General features: G+C 36.2%; 1 protein-coding gene across 1 annotated transcript in view; it reads left to right on the forward strand.

The window, feature by feature from the left end:
• Positions 1–17890, forward strand: part of STPG2 (sperm tail PG-rich repeat containing 2) — a 303259-nt gene that overhangs the window by 111122 nt on the left and 174247 nt on the right. The window contains exons 6-7 of the mRNA XM_065907238.1: positions 14211–14370; positions 16359–16520. Coding sequence (XP_065763310.1) covers positions 14211–14370; positions 16359–16520 — 322 coding nt within the window. The remainder of the gene's footprint in view (positions 1–14210; positions 14371–16358; positions 16521–17890) is intronic.

Raw genomic sequence — 17890 nt, forward strand, 5'->3', positions numbered from 1 at the left:
TTTAAGTTCCTTATAAATTTATTTCTTCTTACTGTAAGATGTTATAATAGAAAAGGATTCTGGATATCATCTTGTTTTTAGAAACTAGAATAGAAACATTTTAATTAGCTTTGGAAAATGGAACAATCATCAGTCTTACCAAAATATTAAATCTAGATGTTTTAGTATAGTAAATGCTCTAAAAATTATTAGAGTTGAAAGGTTAGAACGATTCATAAATTCACAAGGGCCATTAAAAGGATTAGTGATATTTAGAATATAAATTAATATTAGTACAATACTGAAATCACATAAATATTACATAGTATTCTTAATTCTTTCTTTGTCTACCCAATTTCCTCAGAAACTACCTTTACTCTGATGACCTAAGGTATCACCTGTATGTACTAATCACTTCCAAATACACAGATCACTTCCAGTGCACCTTGAACTCTCCACTGAGCTCCTGTCTTCCACAAATTGCTGTCTGTATGATACCTCCAGCCTGATGTTTTATAAGAACTATAAAAGTAGCATTTCAAAATTGAACTTGTCTTTCTTCTAACCCTGCTCTTCCTTCTATTATATTTTCTCCACCTGACAAGTGCTTACTTCCCAGGTGGTGCTATTGGTAAAGAATCCATGTACCGGTGCAGAAGATGCAACAGATGCAGGTTTGATCCCTGAATCTTGACATTCCTCTGAAGGAGGAAATGTTACCCCACTCCAATATTCGTGCCTAGAAAACTCCATGGACAGAGGAGCCTGGTGGGATGCACTCCATGGAGCTGCAAAGGTCGGACATGACTGAGTGACTGAGTGCACCCACACTGTATGACATTAGCCGGGACAGTGTCACAAGGCTACCCCTATCTGGCAGGTGGTTATGGAAAGGGGAGTTGGAAATTGGGATTGTGCTAGTAGTCGATGATATTTGAGTCACCTACTTACAAACCATGTTGCTTTTGGAAATTTCTTTGTGTCACAGTTTTCTTGTCTGTGAATTTATATAGTGCTGACAGAGTGTGTACTCAGTAAATGTTAGCTTTGTTTTGGTCACCTATTGCTGCCTAGCAAATTGCCCTAAAATTCAGTGCCCTAAAACAACAACTATTTGTTATTTTCATGATTGTGCTAATAGCAACAAATAGAAGTGGATTGCTAGAGAAGACTCAGGACCCCAAACAATGATACTTATCTACAGTTTCTTGCAGAAAAAGAATACAAACAGCAAAAGCATTAAAGTATTCTTTGTTATCAAAGGCTGAAAGGGTTCCAGAGAGGCCAGGAGTGAGCTCTAATTGTCTTCTCTCCATAAGGCCATGTCAGGACATGCTTTCTGTCTTAGATCAGGAACCGCTAACAAGATGTGTGGACATCTCAGAACCTGGGAGTTCAAAATGAAGTCTTTTATCAGAATTTCTTATACTTTACTGGTCATGCAGGCATTTTCTGTTATATAACCAGCATCAACTATGGAACCCTCCGTCTCACTGTGGCCAGGTGCAAATGATCAGTCTCACTATTATCAATGAACAATGCTAACAAGCTGATGCCAGCCACTCAAACTCATGAGGGTTTCATTCAAAGCAAAACTGTTAATCAGTAGTTTCTATTCTTGACCAAGGATCAGTGCCTTGTGGATGCTTTAGAAGAACAACTCACACCAATTCTAGGCCTGCTGAAATTAACCTTCACAGTACAGTGATTCTCTGGATTTTGGACTCAGTTGGGTAATTTTTCTAAGTCATATGGTATCAGCTAAGACCACTCATCCAGCTGCTTTCCAGAGTACCCAAGATGGATGCTTTCATTCATATGTGAGATATCTCAGCTGGATTTGCTGTAGTGACTGGGAGCTAGCTGGACCTCACTTTCCTTCTAGGTATTTGGACTTGTGTAACAGGCTTAGGGCTCTGAGACTGCAAATTTGGAACATGTAAGGGCTCTTAAAACCTAGGCTTGGAAATGGTGCTGTGTAACTTCCCATATATTGTCTTTGTCCGAACAAGTCACAGGGCCAGCTCAGATTCATAAACAGGGAGATGAACTCCATCTTCTGATGGGAGGTAAGGCATGAACTTTTAGGGATAGGAAGAATTTTTGGTGGGCATGTTTGTAGATGATCTGTCATGATTATTATTCTTGTTGTTATAATTATTATATTGTCATTATTAGAACTATTGTTTAGTCAAAGCAAGAAAGCATTATCTTGGACTTCTGAAATAGCCTCCTAACAGGTATCTTTGCTTCCAGTTTCACTCCCTTTTTAAAAAAAAAATTAATTTATTTTTTATTGAAGGATAATTGCTTTACAGAATTTTGCTGTTTTCTGTCAAACCTCAATATGAATTCAGCCATAGGTACATATATCCCCTTCCTTTTGAAGCTCCCTCCCATCTCCCTCCCCATCCCACCCCTCCCAACTCCATCCCAGGGTTGATATAGAGCCTCTGAGTTTCCTGAGCCATATAGCAAATTCACTCCCTTCTTTTATCTTCACAGGCAGGCAAATGTATCATCTTAAAATGTTATCTGACAACAAAAGGACAAACAACCCAATTGAATAATGGGCAAAAGACTTTTTGAGAATATACATTTCTCCAAAGAAGATATACAAATGCCCAGTAAACACACAAAAGATATCCAACACCTTTAGTCATTAGGAAAATGCATATCAAAATTACTGCAAGGTACCATTTCACATTTACTGGGATTTACATAATAAAAAAATGGAAAACAACAAGTGTTGGTGGGAATGTGGAGAAATTGAAACCTTTGTCCATAGTTAGTTGGAATGTGAAACAGTGTGGTCTCTATGGGATACAGTTTGATGATTCCTTGAAAAGCTAAATATAGTATTATCACATGACTGGGAAATTTTACTTCTAGATGTAAACTCGTTCCTGACAGCCTCTTCTAGGAATGCTGTACTGACCAATTTTCCCTTTGTATATGCTTTTCTGTTCCATCCATTCTTCCCAAGATAAGCTCCTTCTTGTGTTTAGGTTCCAACATAAATTCTCTTTCCTGTCTAAGTTCCATTGTTACTTTCTAACTTTGCACTCTGTATTCTTCATACAAATTCCATTACTTGGGATTTATAAATAGTTTATCTGTTCAGTGTTATTGGTCTGTCTTTCTCACTGGAATTTTCACTTCCTGAGGGCACAGGTCTGTCCTGTTATACTTCCAGGAACTTAACACGTACTTAGCACATATCTGGCAATTCAGTTATTTGTAAAAATGGACAACCAAAGGAATTCTGTTATGAAATATAAAAGAGGATGTGTCACTATGCAATAGGTTAATGAAAATTTAATGGTCTCCGACCAGTTTTGCCATAATCTGTGTAATACACTTTTGTAGTAATATTCCTCGAAGAAAAGAAGAGGGGCTTTGTGGTTAGTCAGACCTTAGTTTTCTTTACGTTCATACTAGTTGTCTTAGAGGTTAGTTCCCTAATCTCCATGGATCTTATTTTCCCAATTAGGCAAACTTGAGTAATTTTGTTTATCTCGCAGGATTTTTAAGGATTAAAGATAAGAGGAATAATATCAACTACAATGATGCTCAGTAGCTATAGGGAATTAATGTTTATTTTATTTGTGAGAAGGATCACAGAAAGGGAAATCTAAAAACATTATGTAAGTAAGTATTGATTGCAAAAGTGAGTTTTATAGACTAAGCAAAGCATCTAAAATAAAACCTTGTGATATCTGAATGGAGCTAGTAAAAAAAAATATTCCCCCCTTCTTATCTTTGCCCTTGCTGCAGTCTTATTGCATTATACCTTGTATATATGTATTTCTTTCTATATTTCCATATCTGATATATATTTAATATATACATGAATTTATAAGGCAATCATAAACATTTGAACTCTGATAATTAAGGAGTCAAATGTTGACTTTTTAAGATAGAAAAATGGTTTTGTGGTTATGTTAAAGAAAGAGTCCTTTATTTTTTAGAGATATATCCTAAAGTATTTTTTGATGGAAATTATATGATATTTTGAATTTGCCTGTACATCATGAGTGAGAATTGGGCAGATTTATAGGATTAGAAACACATGGGGATGTGAGTTGAGGATTATTGACCCTGGGTAATGTATGTGTGGGAGTTGTTTTGTGTATTTTATTTTTCATAATTATAAGTAGGGAAGAAAGGAAATGGAGAGTTTAAGCTTATATAGAGAATGGGGAGATGTTCCAGGCACTTTTCTCACTCTCCGAAATTGTCAGCCAGGGTTGAGAAAAGAGTGACATTTGGGGGCCTGCTAATACAAAGGCTGAGTTGTGAGTCTGTCACAACATAATGAAGTTCAGTAGGTTTCAAGTCACATCTATTCACGGGTGAAATTTTAAGTAACATTTTTCAGTGACTCACTCTTTCATCTGAATGAGGAGGAAGGGATCACCAGACATTTGAGGGAACTCCCTGATATGAAACACAAAAGCAAAAAATCAAGAAACCAACATCAAGGAAACTCCAAGGAAACAGATATTAAAATAAATTGATAAATAATTAAAATTATAAATAATATTCAGAGAAAGATGGAGGATAATGCATGCCTGAATAAAAAAGACGTCAAGAATAACAAAGATAATTTGAAAATTAAGAATATAATTACCAGTTTAGTTCAGTCACTCAGTTGTGTCTGACTCTTTGTGACCCCATGGACTGCAGCACTCCAGGCCTCCATGTCCATCACCAACTTCCGGAGTTTACTCAGACTCACGTCCATTGAGTTGGTGATGCCATCCAACCATCTCACCTTCTCTTGCCCCCTTCTCCTCCTGCCTTCAATCTTTCCCAGCATCAGGGTCTTTTCAAATGAGTCAGCTCTTCCCATCAGGTGGCCAAAGTATTAGAGTTTCAGCTTGAGCATCAGTCCTTCCAATGAATATTCAGGACTGATTTCCTTTAGGATGGACTGGTTGGATCTCCTTGCAGTCCAACGGACTCTCTAGAGTCTTCTCCAACACCACAGTTCAAAAGCATCAATTCTTCAGCACTCAGCTTTCTTTATAGGCCAACTCTCGCATCCATACAGGAATACTGGAAAAATCATAGCCTTGACTAGACGAACCTCTGTTGGCAAAGTAGTGTCTCTGCTTTTTAATATGCTATCTAGGTTGGTCATAACTCTTCTTCTAAGGAGTAAGCGTCTTTTAATTTCATGGCTGCAGTCACCATCTGCGGTGATTTTGGAGTCCCCCAAAATAAAATCTGCCTGTTTCCACTGTTTCCCCATCTATTTGCCACGAAGTGATGGGACCAGATACCATGATCTTCATTTTATGAATGTTGAGCTTTAAGCCAACGTTTTCACTCTCTTCTTTCATTTTCATTGAGAGGCTCTTTATTTCTTCTTCACTTTCTGCCATAAGGGTGGAGTAAACTGCATATCTGAGGTTATTAATATTTTTCCCAGCAATCTTGATTCCTGCTTGTGCTTCCTCCAGCCCAGCATTTCTTATGATGTACTCTGCATATAAGCTAAATAAGCAGGGTGACAATATACAGCCTTGATGTACTCCTTTTCCTATTTGGAACCAGTCTGTTTTTCCATGTCCAGTTCTAACTGTTGCTTCCTGACCTGCATACAGATTTTTCAAGAGGCAGGTCAGGTGGCCTGGTATTCCCATCTCTAAGAATTTTCCAGTTTGTTGTGATCCATACAGTCAAAGGCTTTGACATAGTCAATAAAGCAGAAATAGATGTTTTCCTGGAATTCTCTTGCTTTTTTGATGATTCAGTGGATGTTGGCAATTTGATCTCTGGTTCCTCTGCCTTTTCTAAATCCAGCTTGAACATCTGGAAGTTCATGGTTCACGTGCTGTTGACGCCTGGCTTGGAGAATTTTGAGCCTTACTTTGTTAGCGTGTGAGGTGAGTGTAATTGTGCTCTAGTTTGAGCATTTCTTTGACATTGTCTTTCTTTGGGATTGGAATGAAAACTGACCTTTTCTAGTTCTGTGGCCACTGCTAAGTTTTCCAAATTTCCTGGCATAGTGAGTGCAGCACTTTCACAGCATCATCTTTCAGGATTTGACATAATAGCTCAACTGGAATTCCATCACCTCCACTAGCTTTGTTTGTAGTGATGCTTCCTAAGGCCCAGTTGACTTCACATTCCAGGATGTCTGGCTCTAGGTGAGTGAGCACACCATCGTGATTATCTGGGTTGTGAAGGTCTTTTTTGTATGGTTCTTCTGTGTGTTCTTGCCACCTCTTTGTAACATCTTCTGCTTCTGTTAGGTCCATACCATTTCTGTCTTTTTTTGAGCCCATCTGTGCATGAAACGTTCCCTTGGTATCTCCAGTTTTCTTCAAGAAAATATAGAGTTTAATTGTAGAACTTAAAGTTATAGAACTGAACTGGAAGAAATATCTGGGAGCCTGGTCTCACAATAGCCCTTGTTTACAGAAGGGGATTCTGAAACTCTAGTGAAAAATGCCAGTTATGGAAACACTGGAAAGTGATTTTACCTGCAGGGTCCTAGCAGTGTGTTTTTAACTATTTTAGGCTTCAGTTGTGACTGCACATTAACATTAAACAGAAAGCTTTTAAAAATTTTAATAATGCCTGTATCTCATTTCTATTTACTTTAGTTTGAATAAAGTAGAATGAGGCATTATTATTTTTAAAAGTTCCCCCGATAATTCTCTTGTAAAGCATGGGTTGAGATCTAGTGTAAGCTTCTCAAAAGCAAAGCCTATGCTTTATTTATTAGTATGTACACTGCTTTGTACATAGTAAGCTTTTAGTACTTTCTGTAGAAATAATCATCATCACTGATGGTGACTCCAAGTTGGACGAGTAAAGTTAAACTGTATGACTTTCCCCAGTCCCCATAACTTCTACACACCATCTGATCAAATGAGTGATTGTACCCTAGTTTTTAAAGAGGGCTTTTTTTTTTTTTTTAATCAAATCCTAGGCATTTTACTTCATTTGTAGACATTTCAGTAGTGACCTCCGATAATCTTTAAAAAAACCAAATAATTATCTTAAAAAATTAACAGTGTTTACTTAATATGATAGGTTTTTAATTTGTGTTCAGATTTCCAGTGTCTCATAAATATTAGAAACAGGATCCACAGAATGTCCATGCATTGCCATTGGTATTGATTGATACTTCTCTCTTGCTCTCGCCCTCTTTTCTTCTCTCTCCTTTCCTTGAAGTTATTTGTTGAGCAATTTATTTGCCCTATAATTTCCTACAAGAGGTGCTAAGTGCATCTGCCTCAAGCATATTCCTTTGCCTGGGAATAAGTGCCCGCTTTATAAGTGACTGTGTGTCCTTCCATTAGGTAGCACATGCTCTAAAGAGGGTCATTTTTATTAGGTTGTACATGAAAAGATTACATAAACAATCCGCCGCAGTAATCTTTAAGTTTTCTTCTTAAAGCAGGATACTTTCAAGATCTAAGCCTTCTGCTTTAAGATAGATGTGCTTTGCAGAAAAAGCTGTGGTAGGGGCCCCTTTTTGGCTGAGCTATGGTTCTTTATTGTGTTTGAGAATCCCCTGTGAGGCTTGTTAAAAGTGTAGATTCCTCTGCCCAAAAAGATTCTGATTCAAGATCTCAGAGGAGACATTGGGAGTCCAGGTACTTACTAGAGCGATATCAGTGCAGGTGTTTTGTTGGTCACAGTTTGTAAAAGCAGGGTAAGTATCCCAGCATGTTCATCCTGGGTCTCGGGTTTGGGCTTGGCAGAGCTCACTTTACCTTCTCACACTGTCACAAAGGGAGACCTGCCCTGCAGCGGTCAGTGTCTCACAGTCCTATTCTGGAACTTATTTATAATTGGCTTATTAAATTCTAACTTTTTATAAGTAAAGACCTGATTTTACTATTCTGTGTTATTTTAGTGAAGCAAAGTTCAGTTACTAGCAACATTATGGAAAACAGAAGAAAAGGAAAAGGAAGTATTTATTGAAGAGGTTAGGTGTTCATTTAGCCTTTTAGTGAAATAGTTCTCAAGACTAAGTATGTTCACTTATCATCATTCACACTTGGTCTTTTCCCTGTGCTCCATATTAATGACCACCTAGACAACTGTTCAGAACGGGAGGAAAGGAGTAACTTGTACTGTTTGTAGTACCACTGTTTGTAGTAACAAGTACTGTTTGTCAGTAGCTAATTATTTTTTTTATCATGCCTGCCTATGCAGAGAGAAAACCGATAAAGCATATCTGTAAAATTCAATAAAACAGATTACATCATGTATTTTTTTGTATTTGATACATATTTCATTTATATACACTCAGAATGATACAGAAATTTTTTTCTTCTGAATGTAACTTTCTGCAAGTTCATAGGAAAAAACAATCTTAGATGTCATGACCAAAGTGAATCTTTCTGTCAGCCATCAAATAATTGCATAAATCTGTTCATTTGAGACAATACAATATGGACTTTTGCATACATTTTTAGAATCTAATTTGTTTTTAAGAAGAGGTATTTATGTATAAGAATTTCTCCTGAAGAATTTTTCAAATTTTTTTTACTTAAATTATAGATATTTTACTTATTATTACAAATGGATAATGCTATTCTTTGGAGACATATTAGTTCCCAGAGGGACATATCTTCTAAAATTATTATATGGCCACTGAAAATGTAAGATTCAATGCATGAGTTCATTCAGATATTTACTGAGCACCTCGTATGCCCCAGCTACTATTCTGTTCTCTCAAGATACAGCAACCAATGAAACAGAAAAAAAAACAAAGCAAAACTGCCCTCTTGGAGCTTACAGCATAACAGGAAATGATATTTTGGGTAGTAAAAAATGATAAGGTTGAAAAATAGGTAGGAGAGGGAACAGGGGTTGTTTGGGGGAAGCAATGAAATTTTAGTTTGGGCTGCCTGGGAATGGCTCAATAAGAAGGTAACGTTGAGTAGTGAACTGATTGAATTGAAAGAGTGAGCCTTGGAGCTATCTAGGAGAACATTCCTAGCAAGGAGAATGGTAAGTGCAAAGGTCCTTAGGTGAACATATGATTGATTTTTTTGGGAAACAGTGAATAGAGTGGAGAGGAGGTTAGAGTGGTAAAAGTGTGTCTGGAAGTGAGATTCATTTCATATTTATGATCTTGGCTTTTTGTTTTTTGTTTGTTTTTGCTGGAAGTGAGATTGAAAACCACTGAATGGATTTGAGAAGGGGGGTGGTGTAATCTGACTAAGGGCCTTAACTGGACCCATTGCTAGGTTCTGTAGTAGAAACAGACTGAAGATGGGCAATATTTGAAGCAGGGGAGGTGGTTAGGAAGATTTTTACAGTAACCTGGATAAGAGATGGTGGCTTGGATCAGAATACTTGTAGAGGTTGGGAGACATGGTTGGATTTTGATGTATTATAATAATAAAGGTGACAGAATTTATTGATAGAATTTCATTTTGCATCCAAGTTATAAGTCCAGTATTTAATTCATACATCAATGTATAATTCTTTCAACTATGGAAAAGTAGGAGCATTATATATGAAGCAGATGATTTAAATCTAACTTTTTATATACTATGAAAGGTACTTTATCAAAGTAATTAAAATATTTGATGATGAATAAATAGTACTTCCTGATACGTATTTATATTTTATTAGCAGGATAATTAAAACTCAATCTCACTATTTACTGAGTTAATTTTATCTCTTGTTAAGTATCTAGTTAAAAGATTAATGTCTTATATCTTCTAACATTTGTAGTTAAAATAGAAGAGCTGGTTGTATAAAGTTAAATGGAAGAATATAGTTATTTAATGTAATGTTTAATCACGTGAAGAGCTCAGATAATTTTTTTTTCTGAGATCTATCAGTAGAGGGCAGCAAAGTTTTAAGCAGTGTGTTTTTATGTTCCTGGGAGTCTTTGCAAAGGAAAGCAAAGCCTTTCTCTCTCTCTCTCTCTTTTTTTTTTTTTGTTGCTCTTAAGAAGTTTGTTCTGGCTTGCTTTTTAATGAAGAGCTTTGGTAATATCACTTAAAAGCCCTCTAGCTTTGGTTCAGATATTTAACCAACTGTTTCCTTAGGTGCTATAGATGCTTTCTTAATGAGAGCATGTCTTTTTTTCTTTCTGTAATTTAGGGAGTACCAGGGCCAGGAAAATATGACATTAAGAGTCAATTTCAGAAGAATAAAAGTACAACGTCAAATGTAAATGATGCATCACCTGCTTTTCTTTCTCAATCCCAGGTAATGTTCTACAATTGTTTCACAGATAGAGGATAATAGGTAAAAGGTGACAAATAGCAACAAATTCAGTGGTGTTAGGGAGATTATAAAAAGGAAAGTGGTATATAAACAGATTGGGAACAGATATAGTCTAGGAAAATCATATTGCCAAAAATGTGGGTAGACTTAAATGACATAAGATTACAATATTAAGAATATTGCAGAGATTAGTATTCAAATTGTAATTTTTATTAAACATTTTTACTAAGGAAATTTGCATATGTGAAAGTTCAGTTTATCTTGTAAGAAATTTTACTCTGCATTTTAAAATATATTTTGCTAATGAGTATATGACTGGAAGGTGATCAAACCAGTCATGAAACATCATGGAAAATGCTGGGCTGAATGAAGCACAAGCTGGAATCAAGATTGCCGGGAGAAATGTCAATAACCTCAGATATGCAGATGACACCACCCTTATGGCAGAAAGTGAAGAGGAACTAAAGAGCCTCTTGATGAAATTGAAAGAGGAGAGTAAAAATGTTGGCTTGAAATCCAACGTTCAGAAAACTAAGATCATGGCATCTGGTCTCATCACTTCATGACAAATAAATGGGGAAATGGTGGAAACAGTGACAGACTATTTTTTAGGGCTCCAAAATCACTGAAGATAGTGACTGCAGCTATGAAATCAGAAGACACTCCTTGAAAGAAAAGGTATGACCAACATAGCATATTAAAAAGCAGAGACATTACTTTGCCAGCAGAGGCCCATCTACTCAAGGCTATGGTTTTTCCAGTGGTCATATATGGATGCGAGAGTTGTACTATAAAGAAAGCTGAGCACCGAAAAATTGATGCTTTTGAACTGTTGTGTTAGAGAAGACTCTTGAGAGTCCCTTGGACTGCAAGGAGATCCAACCAGTCCATCCTAAAGGAGATCAGTCCTGAATAGTCATTAGAAGGACTGATGCTCAAGCTGAAGCTCCAACACTTTGGCCACCTAATGGGAAGAGCTGACTCATTTGAAAAGACCCTGATGCTGGGAAAGATCGAAGGCAGGAGGAGAAGGGGGCAAGAGAAGGTGAGATGGTTGGGTGGCATCACTGACTTAATGGTCATGAGTTTTAGCAAACTCCAAAGATAGTGAAGGACAGGGAAGCCTGGCGTGCTGCAGTCTATGGGATTGCAAGAGTTAGACATCACTGAGTGAGTGAACAACAACAACAATGAATATTTGAAGTGTTAACATGTAATCTATGAGACTATGTCAGTCTTTTGGAGAAGGTTCTGAAGGCTTTATGGAGCCTGGTCATAGGTCATATCTAAACCTGCCATTGGGCATTAGTGATGCAAAGTCCATTTCACGGTAATCATTTTATATTCTCCAAGGTCTATATTTAGGGGACTTGAATTGAAGGTGTCTAAGCTATTTCTTAGGCAAGAACATTATAATAATAACAAACCTTTATAATGTGGCACTGTCTGGATCAAGTAGTTGTGATATTTCTCCAGTTGTACTGTGTAAAACTCTGATTATCTTACTTAACTAGGGAAGGTTATTAACCTTTAGATGACTACATGTGACTACTTTGGTTTCATTGTACTTAAGAGGCACCTCCTTGGAGACAGGTAGATTGCAGGTATATTTTGGAGACATAATTAGCATGACTTTTTAATGAGTTAATGTTGTGGTAAGGGACTAGGAAGAATCAAGAATGAATACTAGGTTTCTGCCTTGAGCAGCTTGATGGTACTTAAGGTACAACACAGAATGGATGTCGGGGAGTGAGATACTATGTGTGCCCTTGATTTTTAAAAATCACATTTTTGGCCCTATATGCAGGGCAGAAGAAGAGACGCAGAAGTACAGAACAGACTTTTGAACTCTGTGGGAGAAGATGAGGGTGGGATGTTTCAAAAGAACAGCATGTATAATATCTGTGGTGAAACAGACCACCAGCCCAGGTGGGAGGCATGAGTCAAGTGCTCGGGCCTGGTGGGCTGGGAAGACCCAGAGGAATCGGGTGGAGAGGGAGGTGGGATGGGGGACCGGGATGGGGAATACGTGTAACTCTATGGCTGATTCATATCAATGTATGACAAAACCCACTGAAAAAAAAAAAAAAAAAAATATATATATATATATATATATACAAAAAAAAAAAAAAAAAAGAAAGAACCATTCTATCCCCTCCCCCCAAAAAATCACATTTTTGCAACTAGAACTTTCAGTTTTTATACTGTTCTGTTCATCTAATATATAGTCCTAATGTGACATCACTTGGCATCAATTATAATATTTTAAATATATTTTTCAGAAATGAAAAGGAATATGGTCAGTTTTGCTTAAGGGATTCTTAGGTGAAAGATGTGGAAGAGTTAAAACCAACAGGACTGCCTGCTAGGGTAGTGTTAGTGTTTAGTTGAATATGGACAGATTTATTAATGACTATGATTGAAAAAGCAATAATGCGATTAGCTAGGTAGACTTAGAAGACACTTTTTGTTTTTTAGGAATAAAGACATATCATGTTTCTGGGATACTTATTTTAAAAAGTCATCGACTTAAGGAGTTGTCTGGTATTTTATCTAGATGCATTGAATTTTCTTATGTCTTCAAATAGTAATGTTTAAAACATAAGATTTTCTTCATAATAATGCTACTCAACTTTTCCTGCAAATTAGAATATTTGGGGAAATTTTAATACAAATCCAATTGCTTTCTTCCCTGTCTCCCAGAGATTGATGGAGTTGGTCCAGAATAGGGCCCAGGCAGGCATCAATTTTTTTTTTTTTAAATCGTCAAGAAATGCAGTCAGTGTTGAATGTTACCATTTAAAAATATTGTACTCAGCATTTAAATAATAAGATAGTATTTAGGAAGGCTTTGGAAATGTTTCTACATGAAAGGAAGCTAAAAGCAATATCTGAGCCTAGACTAGATGATGTATTGGACGGGAAAATTGTTTTAGAGGTATAATTAGATCAACTGACATTTGGAATATGAATGGTAGATTAAATAAAAGTCTTATATTATTGCTACATTTAAGAAAATACATTTAAGAAAATATCCCTATTTTTAGTAAATGCACACAAAGGATTTAGGGAGAAAGGGCCATAACACAACATACGTAACTTTCTATTAAATACTTCTGTGTGTGTGTGTGTGTGTGTGTGTGTGTGTGTAGAGACAGAGAGAGGGAGTAATAGACATACAAACAGAAAAGCAGAAATAAAGTGGACAAATGAAAAAAGTGAATGGTATATTAACAGTAGGTGAATCTGGATAAACATGGCACAGGTATTTTCTGTATTATTTTTATTTATAACTTTGAATATTCCAAATTTTAAATTAATTCTAAATAAAAAAATTAAAAAATAAATTATACAATGCTATATTTCATAAGATTTCATGGTTTACATACAGATTCATTTAATCAGTCAGTTCAGTTCAGTTGCTGAGTTGTGCCCGACTCTTTGCGACCCCGTGGACTGCAGCACACCAGGCTTCCCTGTAAATGAATATACTAAGTAAACTTATTATAAGTTTATAATATAAAAAATTGAATATTATAAGTTAAAGTGATTTATGTACCACTGGAATCTATAAGATTTTTTTAAGGTAGCTGTTGTGTTAATTCAATATACATATTCAGGAACTTTGTCAATTTGTACAGTCTTATTACATAGAAGAAACTGTGCTTGATCATATAGATTTTATTCATTATCTTAACTTTCAGACTGTCTTAAATGTGGAGATTGTCCATACACTATCATCTGAAACTCATAATGAGATGATTTCCTTTGAAAAGTCTTTCTGGCTTAGCAAAGTATATAATGCATTACTGTATTAATATACATATGATTTTACTAAAAGTATATATTTTATGTCTTGATAGGTGCAAGATCTTAATTCATCTACATTTTCTTCACTCCATTAAGAAATAAATTAAGCTCCAGATGTTATATTACTAAAAAGGCAGCTTTTAAGTCATGAAATATCAAAATGTACCATTACTTTCTCACTGGCATATTTTCCTGTTCTTCACTAGAGGTTTGTCCCTATGAAATCAATCACTCCAGCTCCTGGCACATACAATGAATCTCGAACTGCTTTCAAGCCCTTGAAGAAAACATTGGGATTGAAAAATACCTCATTTGGTCAAAGTGCTGCTCGATTCACACAAGACTCTCAGACAGAGAAAATGCCAGGTTGGAAATTAATTCATATGCATCCACTTTAACTTTATGTAATTTAGTATTGTTAACAAGATGGATGCACCAGAAAGTACAGTTTTTTGTTTTTTTGTTCTGTGGGTTGTGTTGTTAATTTAAGTCAATATTTTTTTTTAAGTATTGACTATACACTAAACTCAGATAAAAATAATGTGTAATTTTAGTAAGATTTTAATTTAACTTATCACATATCTTAGTTGTAATTTTCTGTTGCTTTCCTTTTTTCAATAAAGTTCCTAATTTTCTCTTGGTAGATGAACATATATAGCATATTAACTATGTGGTCACTGCCAGTAATGTAACTTATGATATTCAGTTTTGTTAGAATTTTATTTTGGGGGATGTCCGATCATATGTTGTACTATTCTCAGTGGGTATTCTTTTATATATATGTGTATATATATATAATATATATGTTATATATAATTATATACATTTATATATCATTATTATATATATGTTATATATATATATATATATATATATATAGAAATGTACTAGATTACAGTGGATAATCTTTATATATCTAAGAATATAACACAAAAATAACCACAGAGCTTCCCAGGTGGCTCAGTGGGTAAAGAATTCACCTTCAGTGCAGGAGATGTGGGTTTGATCCCTGGGTTGGGAAGATCCCCTGGAGGAAGGCCTGGCGACCAACTCCAGGCTTCTTGCCTGGAGAATCCCGAGGACAGAGGAGCCTGGTGGGCTACAGTCCATGGGGTCACAGAGAGTCGGAAACAAGTAACGGAGCACACACACACACTAACATATAGGTTGTCTGTTGCTGCATGACAAGCTTAGTGGCTTAAAATATTTTTTCTATCATATCTCATTAGTTTGTGGGGTTTCTAGAAGGCAGAGTTCAGATGAGACTGTCATTCAGAGAGTGTGCACAGCTCCAGCATTGCTGCCCCAGGGTAGTTGATCTTTTGACATAGGAGCTCAGGGCTCCGTGAGACCTGGTAGGATGCTGCAGGACTTCTTATGACTGACCATCAGAAAATCCCAGGACGTCATTTCTGCTACATTCTATTAGTCAGTCAAATGACCCAGGGTAGCCCATATTGAACAGAAGGACATGAAACTTTATCTCTCAATGACATGGATAGCAAAGAATTGGTAGCCATTTCTAAAATTTTATATAAATGGAATCATACATTATTAGAATTTTGTGTATCATCGTTCACTTGGCATGATGTTTTTGAGTTCATTCATGTTGTTGCATTTATTTTTGTTTTTATTATTGAGTAGTATTCCATTGTTTGGGTGTAGCACATTTTGTTTATCTGCTCACCAGCTGATGGACATTTGGTTTGTTTTCACTTCTCTTAGAGAAATAATTAGAAGTAGAATTTCTGGGTCATATGGTAAGTATAAGTTTAACTTCGTAAGAAGTTGACAAATTGTTTTTCAAAGTAACAAAGCACTTTGCATTCCTGTCAGCAGTATATGAGAAGTCTTTCTAAAAAAATTGCCTAAAGTTACTCAGTTTATAAGGAAGACATAGATAAACAACAGAATACTGTTCAGCCATAAGAAGAGTGAGCTTTTGCCATTTGCAGCAATATAGATCGACTTTGAGGATATTATGCTAAATGAAATGTCAGAGAAGAAAAGTACAGTATGATATCATTTATATGTGCAATCTGAAAAATACAAAAAACTAAATAAATAAACTGAACAAAACAAAAAAGAAGCAGACTCACAGATAAAGAGAACAAACTAGTGTTTCCCAGTGAGGAGAGGGCAGAGGGCAGGAGTACAGAGGCAGGGATGAGTAAAAGGGTTATTATGGGATTATATGAAATCAGGCGAGTGAAACTTCTGAAAACTTTAAAGCACTATAGAATTTAAAGACTCATTCAATAAATGCAATACAATAAAATAAATAGTAAAGTTACTAAGTTTAAAAGAATTAAAAGGTTGCTTATTATTATATATTATTTTCTTCATAATTCTAGGTCCAGGGTTTTATAATATTCAAAACGATACGTTCATCGACAACTTTAGCCATACCTCCTGGAAGAAACCAAAGAAAAGTGCATTTGGTTCTTCTGTTCCTCGGACTCTATTCCTGGTTCAGAAAGAAGTTTTTACTACTCCTGGGCCTGCTGATTATAAGGTAATATGTGAATACCAAAATTATATTATTTATATCTCATGCAAAGAATTCAGAGTTTACAAAATTACCTGTGGTATATGTACCTCATTATTATAAGCCATACTGTTATTGTTAAAATTATTTACGTGTGGTCAATTATGGCATTGAAAACAAAAATTAATTTGGTTCAAGCTGTGCTTATAATTTCTTTTTAAAAAATAGATCTTACTTGGGAATTCCCTGGTGGTTAGGTCACCATGCTTTCACAGTTGAAAGTGCTCTGGTGCACGTTCAGTCCCGGGTAGGGAAATTGTGATCTCACAAGCCATATGGTATGGTTAAAAAAAAAGAAGTCTTATTATTTACCTCTTTGAAGATCTCATATACTTTTGGCATTTGGAATTTTCCCGTACCAGATATCGAACCCATGCCCGCTCCACTGGCAGGTGAATTCTTACCCACTGTACCTGCAGCGAAGTCCTCACTTCAGTTCAGTTCAGTCGCTCAGTCGTGTCCGACTCTTTGCAACCCTATAGACTGCAGCACACCAGGCCTCCCTGTCCATCACCAACTTCCGGAGTATACTCAAACTCATGTGCATTGAGTTGGTGATGCCATCCAACCATCTCATCCACTGTCATCCCCTTCTCCTCCCACCTTCAGTATTTCCCAGCAGCAGGGTCTTTTCCAATGAGTCAGTTCTTTGCATCAGGTGGCCAAAGTATTGGAGTTTCAGCTTCAGTAACAGTCCTTCTAATGAACACTCAGGACTGATTTCCTTCAGGATGGACTGGTTGGATCTCCTTGCAGTCCAGGGGACTCTCAAGAATCTTCTCCAACACCACAGTTCAAAAGCATCAATTCTTCGATGCTCAGCTTTCTTTATAGTCCAACTCTCACATCCATACATGACTACTGGAAAAACCATAGCCTTAACTAGATGGACCTTTTTGGCAAAGTAATGTCTCTGCTTTTTTTTTTTGTTTGTTTCTGCTTTTTAATATGCTGTCTACATTGGTCATACCTTTTCTTCCAAGGAGTAAATGTCTTTTAATTTTGTGGCTACAGTCACCATCTGCAGTGATTTTGGAGCCCAAAAAACAAAGTCTGTCACTATTTCCACTGTTTCCCCATTTATTTGCCATGAAGTGATGGGACCAGATGCCACGATCTTAGTTTTCTGAATCTTGGGTTTTAAGCCAACTTTTTCTATCTCCTCTTTCATTTTCAACAAGAGGCTCTGTAGTTCTTCTTCACTTTGTCATAAGGGTAGTGTCATCTGCATATCGGAGGTTATTGACATTTCTCCTGGCAATCTTGATTCCAGCTTGTGCTTCATCCAGCTCAAAATTTTGCATGATATACTCTGTATATAAGTTAAATAAGCAGGGT

Source organism: Muntiacus reevesi, chromosome 16, assembly GCF_963930625.1.
Source record: "Muntiacus reevesi chromosome 16, mMunRee1.1, whole genome shotgun sequence".
Classification (NCBI taxonomy): domain Eukaryota; kingdom Metazoa; phylum Chordata; class Mammalia; order Artiodactyla; family Cervidae; genus Muntiacus; species Muntiacus reevesi.